This window comes from Ctenopharyngodon idella, chromosome 15, assembly GCF_019924925.1.
Source record: "Ctenopharyngodon idella isolate HZGC_01 chromosome 15, HZGC01, whole genome shotgun sequence".
NCBI classification, from domain to species: Eukaryota; Metazoa; Chordata; class Actinopteri; order Cypriniformes; family Xenocyprididae; genus Ctenopharyngodon; species Ctenopharyngodon idella.
Genome location: NC_067234.1, coordinates 36116511 through 36130800, shown reverse-complemented (window position 1 = coordinate 36130800; position 14290 = coordinate 36116511). Strand labels below are relative to the sequence as shown.

Sequence of the window (14290 nt, the reverse complement as noted above, 5' to 3'; positions counted from 1 at the left end):
TTCCAGAATAATATGAAGCAGCACAACTGTTTTCAACATTGATAATAATCAGAAATGTTTCTTGAGCATCAAATCGAATTTTAATGATTTCTGAAAGATCATGTGACACTGAAAACTGGAGTAATGATGCTGAAATTCTGCTTTGATCACAGGAATAAATTACATTTTATAATATATTAAAATAGAAAAGTTTTTTTAATTTGTAATAATATTTCACAATATTACTGTTTTTCTGTATTTTTGATTAAATAAATGCAGCCTTGGTGAGAAAAAGAGATTTATTTCAAAATAATTAATTGTTTCTAGACTTTTGGCAGGAACTTTAATAATAACAATTCTATTAATAATTTTATTATATAATATATTAATTATTATCATGATTATTAAATGCTGCAGGACAATAGTATGTATTATTACAATATAAGATATATCTTTTAATGTGAAAAAATAAATATTTAAAAATAAGAAGTTCTGGGGGCGTAGCTTGGGGGCGTGGCCAGATTTCCTGCTCTTTTTATCTCTATCTGATCACACACATTTAAGATGATTGTGAGGTAGACTTGAGCTGAAAGAGGGGGGTTTCATAAATCTTTAATGTTCATTACATTAACCTCTCCTGTTACAATTTTTCTAGATTTTTATGTGATATACAGTTTTAATTTGTTATCAGTTTTTATATAATCTCTTAGAGTAACAGTAAAACTCACTGACATATTTAATTGTTTAAAAAAGAGATATTGCACAAATTATGATCATACATTTAAAAATATATGTATTTCTGCTTGAATTTGACTGCAGGTGTGTTATGATAATGTTTTTTTTCTCTGTGACACAGATCAAGATCATCTAACATGGTGATTTGAGTTTATGTTATTGGTTTCTCTTTGATAATGAAGTCTCTGTTGATCTGAGAGAGTGAAGAGTGTGTCATTGTTCTCTACAGGTTGAGTGATTGTGGTGTCACAGATGAAGGTTGTGCTGCTCTGGCTTCAGCTCTGAGATCAAACCCCTCACACCTGAGAGAACTGAGTCTGTCTGTGAATAATCTAGGAGACTCGGGAGTGAAGATAGTCTCTGCTGTACTGGAGAATCCTCAATGTAAACTGGAGAAACTGAGGTAAGATCATACGTGACTCTCACATGAAACTGAGTCACTGAATTTTATAATTTCATTTATTCATAAAGTAACAAAATGGAATAGGGGAATTAAACTGTTGTTATTACATTTAGGGCTGTCACTAACGATTATTTTGGTGATCAAGTAATTGGTTGATTATTTTCACAATTAATCAAGTAATCGGATATTTTTTGTGATAATAAAAATAGACCTAAGCAAACAATGGCCTTTAACATGACTTAAAGTACAAATATAATAACAATGGGGCAATAATATCTGGATCAAAAGCAAGTAATCATATGGTTTGATATAACAACACTTTTAAAATACATAATATAATATACATTGTATAAACAATTATGTATTATAACAAATGCCTGCAGAGGGCGCCAACGGCCTGATGATTGTTGTTGTCCCACTTTACATCAAGTCAAGTACTTTATTGTCATTGTGTAACACAACGAAATTTATCTTGTGCCAACCCCAAAGTGCATTAAGAAGACAATACAAATGACTAACAACATCTAATTACAATAGTTAAAAACATGAAATAGTTACTAATAAATAATTAAATAACTGATATCATACAATAGATAATGTTATAAAAAATAAGCCATTAATTAAGACAGTAATTTAAAATATAGCAGCATAAATGTTCTTGTTGAACTTATTGAGCAGTAACTTATTGTACTTGGTCTGGGAGATAGAGTTCAATAAAGTTATTGCTGAGGGGAAAAAACTGTTTTTCAGTCTGTTTGTGCGTACACGGATTGATTGAAAGCGTCTTCCAGATGGGAGGAGCTGAAACAAATTGTGACAGGGATGAGTGATATCCTTAAAGATATTATTGGCCCTTTTTAAACAGTGAGTTTTATAAAGATGTTCAAGAGATGGTAAATCAGTGCCAACAATATCCTGTGCTGTTTTCACAATCTGCTGCAGGGCTTTTTTGGCAGCTTTAGTACAGCTGCCATACCAGGCTGTCATACAGTTAGTCAAGATGCTCTCTGTGGTACATCTGTAGAAGTTGACTAACAGCTTCTGAGGAAGGTTAGCTCTCCTTAGCTTTCTCAAGAAGTAAAGGCGTTGTTGTGCTTTGCCTATCAAACATGCGGTATTGTCACCCCAGGAGAGATCCTCTGTAATGGTAACTCCCAGAAACTTGTGGCTGGTGGTTCTCTCTACAAAGTCATCTTTAATATTCACAGGACTGTGGGTGATCTTTTTAGTGGTCCTAAAATCCACAATAATTTCTTTGGTCTTTTTGATGTTTAAGACCAGGTTGTTGATGTCACACCACGCTGTCAGGTTCTGAACCTCCTCCCTATATGCAATTTCATTATTGTTTGATATAAGCCCAATGACAGTCGTATCATCTGCAAATTTAACTAGAATGTTCGATTCGTGGATAGCTTGACAGTCACGAGTGAAAAGTGCATAAAGAAGGGGGCTCAGCACACATCCTTGTGGCACACCAGTGCTCAAAGTTAAGGTAGAGGATGTATGCTTGTCCAACCGCACTGACTGAGGGCGGTTGGTAAGAAAATCCAGTAACCAGCTACATATGGAAGGGGTTAGTCCTAATACATGGAGTTTGTTGATCAGTTGACTTGGTACGATGGTGTTAAATGCCGAACCGTAATCAACAAAGAGCATCCTGACATAAGTGTTGGACTTTTCCAGATGTGAAAGGGGCAGCATGCATGGCTGTACAGATGGCATCCTCAGTCGATCTATTTGCCCGATAGGCAAACTGATGTTTATCTAGATCAACTGGTACAGAGTCTTTGATGTGAGTGATTACTAGCCTTTCAAAACATTTCGCAATAACAGGAGTGAGAGCAATCGGTCAATAATCGTTGAGGCATGTTACCATGTTTTTTTTTGGAACAGGCACAATGGTCGTGGTTTTTAGGCACGTAGGAACTTTACATAAGGAGAGGGAGAGGTTGAAAATGTTTGTAAACACCTCTGCCAGTTGGTAGGCGCAGGCCTGTAATACACGTCCATGCACACCATCAGGACCAGCTGCTTTCCTTGTGTTGATGTTGTTAAGCGCTTGACGTACCTCCTGTGTATGGAGAACAAGGGGGTGTGAATTTCCTGTCAGTTTGAAGTGAACTGGAAATTGATTATTGTCCTTTTCAAACCGAGCAAAGAAGCTGTTAAGTTCCTCTGCAAGATAAGCATTATTATTTGATGATAAATGTTGTATGTCATTCTTCTTATTATAATCGGTGATTACCCGAATGCCTTGCCACATTCGCCATGGATTAGAGTTATTGCTGAAATCCTCTTCAATCCACTGTTTATACTTTAATTTTGCAGACCTGATGCCACTCTTAAGGCTAGCTCGGGCAACTTTGTAAGCAGAGATATCTCCTGATTTAAAGGCTATGTCCCTTGCCCTGATCAGCTGTTTGACTTCATTATCCATCCATGGTTTCTCATTTGGATACACTCTGATCTTTTTATTAACAGTGACATTATCCACACAGTAACCGATATATGACATCACAGATGAAGTAAATGTCTCTAGGTTTGATTGATGGGAGAATATGTTGCAATCTGTGTTTTCAAAACAGTCCTGGAGTTGGTTAATGTCTACTTCAGGCTAAACTTTAACAATCCTATAAGTTGATTTAGCACTGTTAACCAAGGCTTTGTAAGCAGGAGTGAGAAACAAAGTAAGATGGTCTGACTTTCCAAGGTGGGGGCGTGCTATAACTTTATAAGCATCTTTTATGTTTGTATAAACATGATCTGGGGTATTTTCCCCTCTAGGGGGGGTAAAATCTGGTTGGTAAAATGTTACGTGTTGGTAAAATCTGGGAAGTACAGTCTTAAGATGGGCTTGATTAAAATCCCCAGCAATAATAAAAATTCCATCAGGATGTACGTTCTGTTGTTTACTAATAACGTCATACAATTACTCCAGTGCCACCTTAACATTGGCCTGAGGTGGTATATATACGGCCATAACAATCACAACTGTATATTCCCTGGGCAAATAAAAAGGCCGACATCTTAACATTAAATATACCAAGTCCAGAGAGCAAACCTTATCGATCATTGCAGAATTAGCACATCAGGAATCGTTAACAAAAACACAGAGTCCTTCTCCTGTTTTCTTACTGGATTCGGTCGTTCTGTCGGCACGATGTAGCGTACGGCCAGCTAGCTCAACTACAGCATCCGGTATGCTAGGGTTCAGCCACGACTCGGAGAAAATCAGAAGGCAGCAGTCCTTTGTGGGGTTATGTGTGACAATGTCCAGTCGGAGCTCATCCATTTTGTTGGTAAGTGATCTAGTATTCGCAAGAAAGATGGAGCAGTTCTTAGTCTCACTAGTAGGCCCGCTTGTTTACCCCTCTTCTGCTTCCTCTCCTCGCGCCGTCTCCGTCTTCTCCATCCATGAATTGGAAACGATAGTCCCGGTGGTTGAAGAATCTCCTGCGGTATTGTTTCCACATTAAAATGATCGCCTATGTAGTTCGAACCGATCTGTAGCAGCTTCTGGCGACTATAGTACACTTTCGCATTTATTTGTGATACAATAATAGTCAGTATTAAAAACGTTAATAACATCGAACAGCACTTATGTGGGGAACACGAAGCTGCTGCGTCTGTGCGCGCCGCCATCTTGGATCAGATCAAATCTCTATTTAATATTGGTCAAACGACATTTAATTCAAATGTTCACTTAATGTTTAATATTTGGCAACTTCTTTATGACAGAAATGCTACAGCCACTGTAATTTCTTGAACAAGAATATGTGGACATCAAAACATGCAAACTCAACTCAGAGATTAAACTTTTATTTTGAAATCGTGATGAACAGTTCACATATTTCAAAGATATTGACGTATTCTCCTCTGTTGGTGTAGGTTAATAAATGATTTACCTTACAAATCTGATAAAATGGCACGCATTGGGCCTTATTTATGAAATGAACGTACGACAGAAAACGGTGCATACAGCCGTTTCCACGCAAAACTTGCCATTTATCAATATGGACGTGAGCGGTCTACGATCAAATTTTTTGAGTTATCCTGAACTTGCATGCAGCATTGTAAATCTGGTGGAGAATTGTAATGAGAGCATTTTGATCATTTAGATTATTTTCCTGATAACAACTGAAGCTCATTAGTTGATCATAAACCATTAAGATTAGAATGTCAAATTAAAATTAAATTAGAATAGATGGGTGTTTGTGACCCATTAAAAATACCATAAAATAATGTTTTTTCCAGGGGTTTAGCTTTACATGCGCAAATAGCCGCATAAACAACAGAACATGAGGATTCACACATCGTCACATCACACACCTGCAGTATGGAGGACCAAACCTACAAAAACAATAAATATATAAATATGCAAATAAATAAGTCCATTAATAAATCCACATAATTATACATAAATATATAAATAAATAAACGTGCAAATAAATACATAAATCTACATATTCCTGCATAAATAATTACATAAATAATAAATCATTGAATGTGCGAGGATATAAATAAATAAAACGAATGTTGGGGGAAATAAAAAAAAAAAAAATGTTAAAGCAAACACTAAACTGAAAGTTGACTTTTTTTCTTTTAACCGTTCATTTTTGAATGTAGCTTCATATTTATTTTTCCTTGGCACAACATGCTAATGAGGCTGTCAATCAAACATCAGAAGGCGGTCTCTATGCCTCCATTGGCTGATCGTTGTAAAAGAGCCATTGGCTGACACTGTTGAAAATAGTAGTCTGACAGACCCAATGACTGATCATTGGAGTTTTTTTCTCGCGTGGCGCCATCTGCAGGACAAAGATCAGCCAAGATGGAGGAATATCTGATCAGAGCTGTACACAGATACACATTTTAAATAAATCTAGTAGCAGAGCTACTGCAAGTGATTTTCAGTGCTGGAAATCCGTATATCCTTTGCTGAAACTACCGCGTCGTCATGGAGAGCGCAGCTCATGGTTGCTTAGTAAAAGTTCTAGTTACTTAAAATCTCTATAGTTAGACATATAAAATATTTATTTTAATAAGAAATAGTCAAAGCTCAGGCTTGTCATGTATTTGGCTGCTTTATTCTTGCATACGAATTGTAAAAACGTCCATACTGAGATATAATTTAATTTTCACATTAAATGAAATAAAGTTTTCTTGTTGTGGAAAAGGCATTTTCTGTCTTTAACCCAATTTTAGCTTTTCTTGAGCGTAGAATTGACCACCATTGATAAAATGAAACAAATCATCAAATACAAATCACACAGGCTGCTTTCTGTATTTTTATAGCACTGAAATGATACAGATATTTACAGACAGATACTCCAAAAATATACAACAATAACTGATGGATCCTTTATGGTAATACATATGACATGGTACAACTACAGTGCAAATAGTAAATATAATATAAAGTGAGAATAGTAGTTTGTAGTTTGTTATACACTATATATTATGTAGTATAAAATATAATAATATAGTCAATAATAAAGTATATAATATTGTCAATAAACAAACAGTATACAGCAAATAAAATAGTAGTGAATAGTACAATTATATAATAGTATAAGTACAATAATATATTGATAATAGCATATAGTAAAATATTATAATAATAATAGCAATAGAATATGTAGTATCATTTGCAGAATATAGACAATAATATAACAGCATAACTATAAAAGATTGATAATCTCAAGTGGTAAAATATAATAGTATTGGTATTATAATATTAATAATCGCAAATACAATGTAATATCAATTGCAGAATAATATAGACAATAATAAAAATAGTAAATTGAATAGTGACTAGTACAATAATAATATAGTATTGGTATAATAATAACAACAACAAAAGGCTGTATATTTTCCATCAGTCTCTTGGAGATGGTGAGAACAGTGCACTGACAGGCTCTCCTCAGCTTTCCTCGAGGCTTGTGTAGCTCTGGTTGCAACAGGCTAAAAACGAAATAAAAATATAAACAAATCACCATTTAATGGCAAACTATTAAATAATCTAAGACAAACCTACTCTTTGTAGATGAGTCGGGAAACTTCCCTTCTAGCTACTTCCCACTGTCTCCTCAACTTGTTGTCTTTGGGAAACCTTCAATGTGTGAGAAGCTTGCCAACTAACTAACGTTACAGTAAGATTCACAAAATGTCACCTAGCTGAAACGAGTACATAAAAGTCATAAAAGTCGGTTTTAAGAAAATAAAGATGCATATTTAAACTTCAGGAAATTTAGTTTATAAAATAAGATATAATATAAGCTAAAACTGTATTAGAAATCATGTAAACTCATGTCTCAACTTTAACAGCTAACTACTATCAATATAATTATATAACGACAAATACAACCAGAAACAAATGTTCAGTGTTACCTGTGAAAGGTCATTCCCGAGACCTGTTTTCAAGTGTGCAGCGATTTGTTCAGCCCCAAGCAGCACACGAAGCAGCCATATTTCTCAGTTCCAGTTATGAGCGTTATGGGAGTGTTGCCCCGCACAATATGGCGGCGCCGTTACGTCCATATGGACGCACGGTCCAGCGGCCAATAGGGCATCTAGTGTTATTATAATGTCTAGGGTTCAAAAGGTTCAACGCGCCAAATGCAAGTAGAATCAGCGCTGAAACGTGTTACTTGCCCGGTAACTTTTTTATGAATGGTGCTGAGAATTTAAAGGAACACTCCACTTTTTTTGAAAATAGGCTCATTTTCCAACTCCTCTAGAGTTAAACAGTTGAGTTTTACCGTTTTCGAATCCATTCAGCTGATCTCCGGGTCTGGGTACCACTTTTAGCATAGCTTAGCATAGTTCATTGAATCTGATTAGACCGTTAGCATCTCACACAAAAATGACCAAAGAGTTTCAATATTTTTCCTATTTAAAACTTGACTCTTCTGTAGTTACATCGTGTACTAAGACCGACAGTAAATGAAAGATGCGATTTTCCAGGCCGATATGGCTAGGAACTATACTCTCATTCCGGCGTAATGATCAAGGAACTTTGCTGCCGTACCATGGCTGCAGCAGGCGCAATGATATTACGCAGCGCCTCTCACAAATGTCTCCATGGTTGCAAGGCACGCTCCCTGTGCAAGCAGGGGTCACAGGCGCTGCACTCAATGTGTGTGTTTTTGTAAAGTGGGGAACATACTCGATAATGTCAGATCCTTAAATCAACAATTATATATCATAGACGATATATAACGCACACCCCTGCACCACTGGCCCCATCGGTCCGTCTACTGTCCCGAGCGTTGTTCACACTGGCCCCTGGCCATCGGCAGTCCTTATTGTCGAGCCCTGGTGATGGATCGTCAGACAGGCACAGCTGTGACAGGTTGTCGTTAGGATGTGGAATTTAACAATAAAAGATTGTCCAGGTAGACGTATATACCTGTGACAGGTCGAGTTGCAGGCACATATACAGTATAACGGTGTCCTGCCACAGAAAGATTTTACCCCAGCTCGGAAATTGCCAGCTGTGACGGTTATCTTCCCCTGTGTGAGTGTGAGCATCAGCAGCCATGAGTCGCATTGAAGTGACGTCATCTCCCTCTCTTCAATTGATTGGCTAGAGGAGGAGCTGTCAATCTAGAAAAGTGGACCAATGGTGACGCTTCAGCCTGCCCTAATTTACATGAAACTCGAACTGCAACATTTGGAAACGCAAGAGCAGAACATGGAAAGAAGAGCAAAGAGAAAAACAGCACAAGAGTACAAAAGTAAAATATGTGCAGAAAATGTAAGAAGTACAGAGAAATAAAAGAAAGGAAAACAAGAACACAAACAAGTTTAAGATTCGTACAATATAACTTTTCATGTGTTTATTACATTTATTTTTATATTAATATATTATTTTTACATTTATTTATGTATGCATTCATTTATTTTTAGATTTATTTATTCCCATATGTATTTATTTTTAGATTTACTTATTTATTGATTCATTTATTTTTACTTTTCCGTGTGTAACATGGAAATGAGGAAGGCGGTCCTTCTGTAGTTTCAGTGCATCATTGGTTAAGAGCTCACGCGTAGAATCTTCAGGCCAGCTAAGCGATAGATGAGAGAGCAAGAAATTCTGCAGTAACTGGGAGCTACTGAAATTTGAGGAAGGCAAGTACTTTCGAAAACAGGGAAGTTTAATGGCAAAAGATAGACGTATTCAGCAAGACAATATTATTTCAAAATTAGTTGCCCTCTCATCAAAATCATGTCCAAATGAAGAAGAAAAAGCTGAGTTAGTCACTTTACAACTGGAATTGGACAAATTATATAAGAATAAGGCAGAAGGAGCCTTCATTAGGTCACGGAAGCAATGGTTGGAAAAAGGGGAACAAAACTCTGCATATTTTTTTGGTTTAGAGAAATTTCATTCTAGAAATAATACAATTGAACAACTTAATATCACAGATGACCAAGTTAAAATATCAAAATTTTGTACAGAATTTTATAGTAGATTATATTCATCCAAATTTTGTGAACATTCAGCTTCTCTGTTTCTGAACTCTATTTCTGGAATTAATTGTAAGACCGTCGACCCTGTACAAAAAGAGCTCTGTGATAGTTTGATTACTGTTGAGGAAGTCTTAAATGCTGTCGCACATATTAAGCTTAATAAATCTCCTGGGGTCGACTTTTATAAAACCTTTTCTGATCTTATTGCCCCCTTTCTTAAAGAGGTTTATATAGAGAGTACAGAAAATCAATGTCTTCCACCTACTTTAACTCAAGGATTTATAACTTTGATTCCAAAACCAAAAAAAGACCCATTGCCGTTAGATAACTGGAGACCAATTTCTTTATTAAACAATGATTATAAGATCTTTGCCATAGTCTTTGCCAACAGAATCAAGTCAGTCATGGATCCTCTTATAGATGAGGCACAAACTGGCTTCCTAAAGAAAAGACATATTTCAAATAATATAAGATTAGTCTTAGACTTGTTGGACTACTCACATTTAAGTACTGATGATGGATTTATTCTTTTCTTAGACTTCTATAAAGCGTTCGATACGGTGGAGCATGCTTTTATTTTTGGGTCATTACGAAAATTTGTGTTTGGAGACTTTTTCTGTAAGGCTATACAAACAATGTATAGTAATGCAAACTGTTCTGTTAAACTTAAAGGTGTTTCATCCTCCAAATTTTATTTAAAACGTGGTATAAGACAAGGTTGTCCCATCTCCCCTTACCTCTTTTTGTTCTGTACTCAACTTATGAATATCTATATTAAATCAAGCCACTTAAAAGGAATATCTATTGCTGGCAGGGATGTTATCATATCCCAGTTAGCAGACGATACTCCACTCTTCCTAAAAGATCAACTTCAGGTCCCAGCTGCTCTTAAAGTAGTAGATACATTTTCTAAAGCCTCTGGCCTTAGTTTAAACATTAACAAATGTGAACTGTTATCTATTAAAGATTGTCAGTTACAACATATTGCTAATGTCCCAGTGAAGGAATCAGTGACACATTTGGGGATTGTTATCTCGAAAGATCAAAAATCTAGATGTAAGATCAATTTTGATCCCATTATCCAGAAGACTGCTACTTCCCTTCATGTTTCTAAGGAGATGTGTAAAGTTATCGATACTGCTTTATTGAATTTCCTTTGGAGTAACTGTCACGATCACTGTCTGTGCCTGTCAGTTTCTGGACTCCATTTCCCATAATCCTCCCTGCCAATCACATGCACACTCCACACCAATCACCAGTTGCCACATACAGCTTAGCACACTACCTGGACTATAAAGGACTTACACACACACCACCTCATTGCGAAGTCTTGATTCACCCTGTGTTCAATTCTGAGCGTTTTCCTGTGTTTATTGTCTGGTTACCTGTTTATGATTCCCTGCTGCCTGCCTTTGGACTATTTATTGTTATCTGGACTGTGAACGTTTTCTGCCTGCCCTGATCTACTGCCTGTATCCTGACCACGATTCTGCCTGTCCCTTGCTGTTCCTGTTTGCTCCTGTCTAACCCTGCCTGTACGACCACGCTCTTATTTAATAAAGCTTGCAAATGGATCCCCGCTCTGCCGACCCATCATTACAGAAGACTTCGCCAACACATGGATCCAGCGGCTTTCCTGAAGAACAATGGCCCGGTAGGAACGTCGCACAATTGTTATTAGGACTCACGCAGGGCACACGATCGATAGAGGATTATATCACGGAATATTTGAACATTGCTTATTGGTCAGATCTGCCGGACTGCGTGCTTATAGACTTTTTCTGTGAGGGCATCAATCAGCCACTTAAAAAACAACTCATTCGTAAGGGACCCCGTTCATCTCTAAGTCTGTTTTTGGATTATGCTTTATTGACTGTTGGCTCTCCGTTTACTGTGGGTGTCGTGGAGAAATGCGACACTTCATCCATTCACGTAATGGCCGCCGCGCCAGATGACGCTCATAAAATGGCGGCCACCATAATAACAACACCAAGTCAAGTCACAGTTGACCTCCGTGAGCCAAGTCACGTCTCCTCTGATCTTCCAGAACAACGTCATGTCCCCGCTGTTCTTCTAGAGTCACGTTACGTCTCTGGATCTGTTTGGGAGCGGAGTGGGTTGCGTTCCAGTGTGGCTGATCTACCGCTGACTTCAGCACGAGCGGCTGGCATTCCTAAGCCTCCGCCGGTTGCTACGCACTCAAGCTCGCCGGTTGCTACGCACTCAAGCTCGCCGGTTGCTACGCACTCAAACTCTCCTGATGCTATGGACAAGATGGCCGCTTTGCCAGTGCCCACGGGCAAGATGGCCGTGCCGCCAGTGTCTGGGAACATAGGGGTCGTCCCAGCCAGTGAGTCCGCTCCACCCCGTGAGCCCGCTGCAGCGCCCACCGAGGAGGTAGGCACAGAGCCACCGCCTCAACCATGCAAACGGAGGAGGAGGAGGAAGAAGGCTTCCTCCATCCCTCAAGGCCCGGAGGCCGTCCCAGAGCAGCCCGCTGCCGTCCCAGAGCAGCCCGCTCTTCCTGATACGGCCACGGAGGCCTCGCCCTGCCGGCGCCATCCGAGCTCCTCGCCCTGCCGGCGCCACTCGAGCTCCTCGCCCTGCCGCCGCCACCCGAGCTCCTTACCCACGAAACCGCCACGGCCTCCATTGAATTCCCCAAGAACTTTTTGGGGGGGGGCCATATACCTGAGGGTGGGGAGCTTGTGGGTGGGGACCCTGCACGGCCGCGATCATCAGCGGCCTCCGAACTGCTTGAGCTTGCGGGTGGGGACCTTACACGCCCACGGCCTTCAACCACCTGTGAACTGCTGTGGCCGGCTACGGACCCTGACCTGCCGTGGTTGCCCAAGCCACCTGACCTGCCGTGGGCGCCCAAGCCACCTGACCTGCCGTGGCCTCCCGACACTCCTGACCCTCCGTGGCTGCCCGTGGCACCTGACCCGCCGTGGCTGCCCGTGGCACCTGACCCGCCGTGGCTGCCCGTGGCACCTGACCCCCCGTGGCTGCCCGAGTTCATGGACCTGCATTGGAGACCCCGTTCCCGTCTGCCAACAGGTCTCCAATGTACCCACCCCCCCTCCCTATCTGTGCCATTTACGCCGCGAGGACGCGCCTTCCGGAAGGGGGGCGTTATGTCACGATCACTGTCTGTGCCTGTCAGTTTCTGGACTCCATTTCCCATAATCCTCCCTGCCAATCACATGCACACTCAACAGCAATCACCAGTTGCCACATACAGCTTAGCACACTACCTGGACTATAAAGGACTTACACACACACCACCTCATTGCGAAGTCTTGATTCACCCTGTGTTCAATTCTGAGCGTTTTCCTGTGTTTATTGTCTGCCTGTTATCGATCCTGTCTGGTTACCTGTTTATGATTCCCTGCTGCCTGCCTTTGGACTATTTATTGTTATCTGGACTGTGAACGTTTTCTGCCTGCCCTGATCTACTGCCTGTATCCTGACCACGATTCTGCCTGTCCCTTGCTGTTCCTGTTTGCTCCTGTCTAACCCTGCCTGTACGACCACGCTCTTATTTAATAAAGCTTGCAAATGGATCCCCGCTCTGCCGACCCATCATTACAGTAACAAAACACATTATATTAGGAAATCTATAATATTGAATACTTATGAATCAGGTGGATTGAACTTCCTTGATTTCAGTACTCTAAATAATCATTTTAAAATGAATTGGATTAGACATTTTATTCTAAATCCAAATTCTCTTTGGAATTTTATACCCAGTTTTGTTTTCTCCAAAGTAGGTGGTCTTGAATTTCTCTTGATTTGCAACTACAAAATTGATAAAGTCCCTCTGATCTTATCTTGCTTTCACAAACTAATGTTGCGCTTGGTCCCTGTTATATAAGCATAACTTTTCACCCCATAGATATTTAATTTGGAACAATTACAATATGTTATTTAAAAATAAATCCTTTTTTTTGAAAGATGGTTCTTAGCAGGCATAATACGAGTGGATCAATTATTGAATCAAGAAGGCTTATTATTCACTTACTCTGAATTTCTAGATTTTCATAGAATTCCAGTGACTCCAAGGGAATTCTCTATTGTCATGGATGCAATTCCCACAGGGGTCCTGGCATTATTCAGAGCTAATACCCAAACCAGTGTTGCGCCCTCTTCTTCATTTAATTTATTTGATACTGCAATTGGGAAACTTTGTTTTGCCCCCGGAGTCTTAAATGTTAATAAAACTATTCGTTCTCTTCTTCAAAAAGATATTGTCACTAGGCCCATCTGTATTGTTTATTGGAATAGACTGGTGGGAGGTTTGTTATGGAAAGCCATCTGGACTTTACCAAACAAATACTTATTGGTAAATAAAATTAAGGAAATAACTTTTAAGATACTACCCAGTAAATAACTTTCTTGTGAAATTTAAAAAGGATATTGATTTAAACTGTTCTTTTTGCAATACACTGGCTGAAACTTTGTTTCATTTGTTTTGGCATTGCGCTCATGTAAGAAAATTTTGGAAAGATTTGTCTAGATTTATTATTGACAACATTGATTCCACCTTTTCGTTGTGTTTAGAAAATGTTATATTTGGTTTTACTAATATCCCCCCAAATAAAAGAAAAGAATACTATATTATAAATTTAATTTTAATTTATGCTAAATTTCACATACATAAATGTAAGTACAGTAAAACTCATCCTTTGTTTTTGG

General features: G+C 38.9%; 3 protein-coding genes across 6 annotated transcripts in view; 2 read left to right on the top strand and 1 right to left on the bottom strand.

The window, feature by feature from the left end:
• LOC127495149 (NACHT, LRR and PYD domains-containing protein 12-like) overlaps window positions 1-14290 on the top strand; it is a 400157-nt gene that overhangs the window by 30798 nt on the left and 355069 nt on the right. The window lies entirely within an intron of this gene.
• LOC127495187 (uncharacterized) overlaps window positions 1-14290 on the bottom strand; it is a 287303-nt gene that overhangs the window by 110475 nt on the left and 162538 nt on the right. Inside the window, exon 3 of one of the 2 annotated variants that reach the window (XM_051861859.1) lies at window positions 2868-3086. The exons of the other annotated variant lie outside the window; for it this stretch is intronic. Coding sequence (XP_051717819.1) covers window positions 2967-3086 — 120 coding nt within the window. The 3' untranslated portion in view covers window positions 2868-2966. Of the gene's footprint in view, window positions 1-2867; window positions 3087-14290 lie in introns of those variants that run through there. 2 annotated transcript variants of the gene reach the window in all.
• The window catches only part of LOC127495147 (NACHT, LRR and PYD domains-containing protein 12-like), a 267772-nt gene that overhangs the window by 137033 nt on the left and 116449 nt on the right, over window positions 1-14290 (top strand). For all 3 annotated transcript variants that reach the window (XM_051861644.1, XM_051861643.1, XM_051861645.1), the window contains one exon: window positions 944-1117. In XM_051861644.1, the coding sequence (XP_051717604.1) occupies window positions 944-1117 (174 nt within the window). The remainder of the gene's footprint in view (window positions 1-943; window positions 1118-14290) is intronic.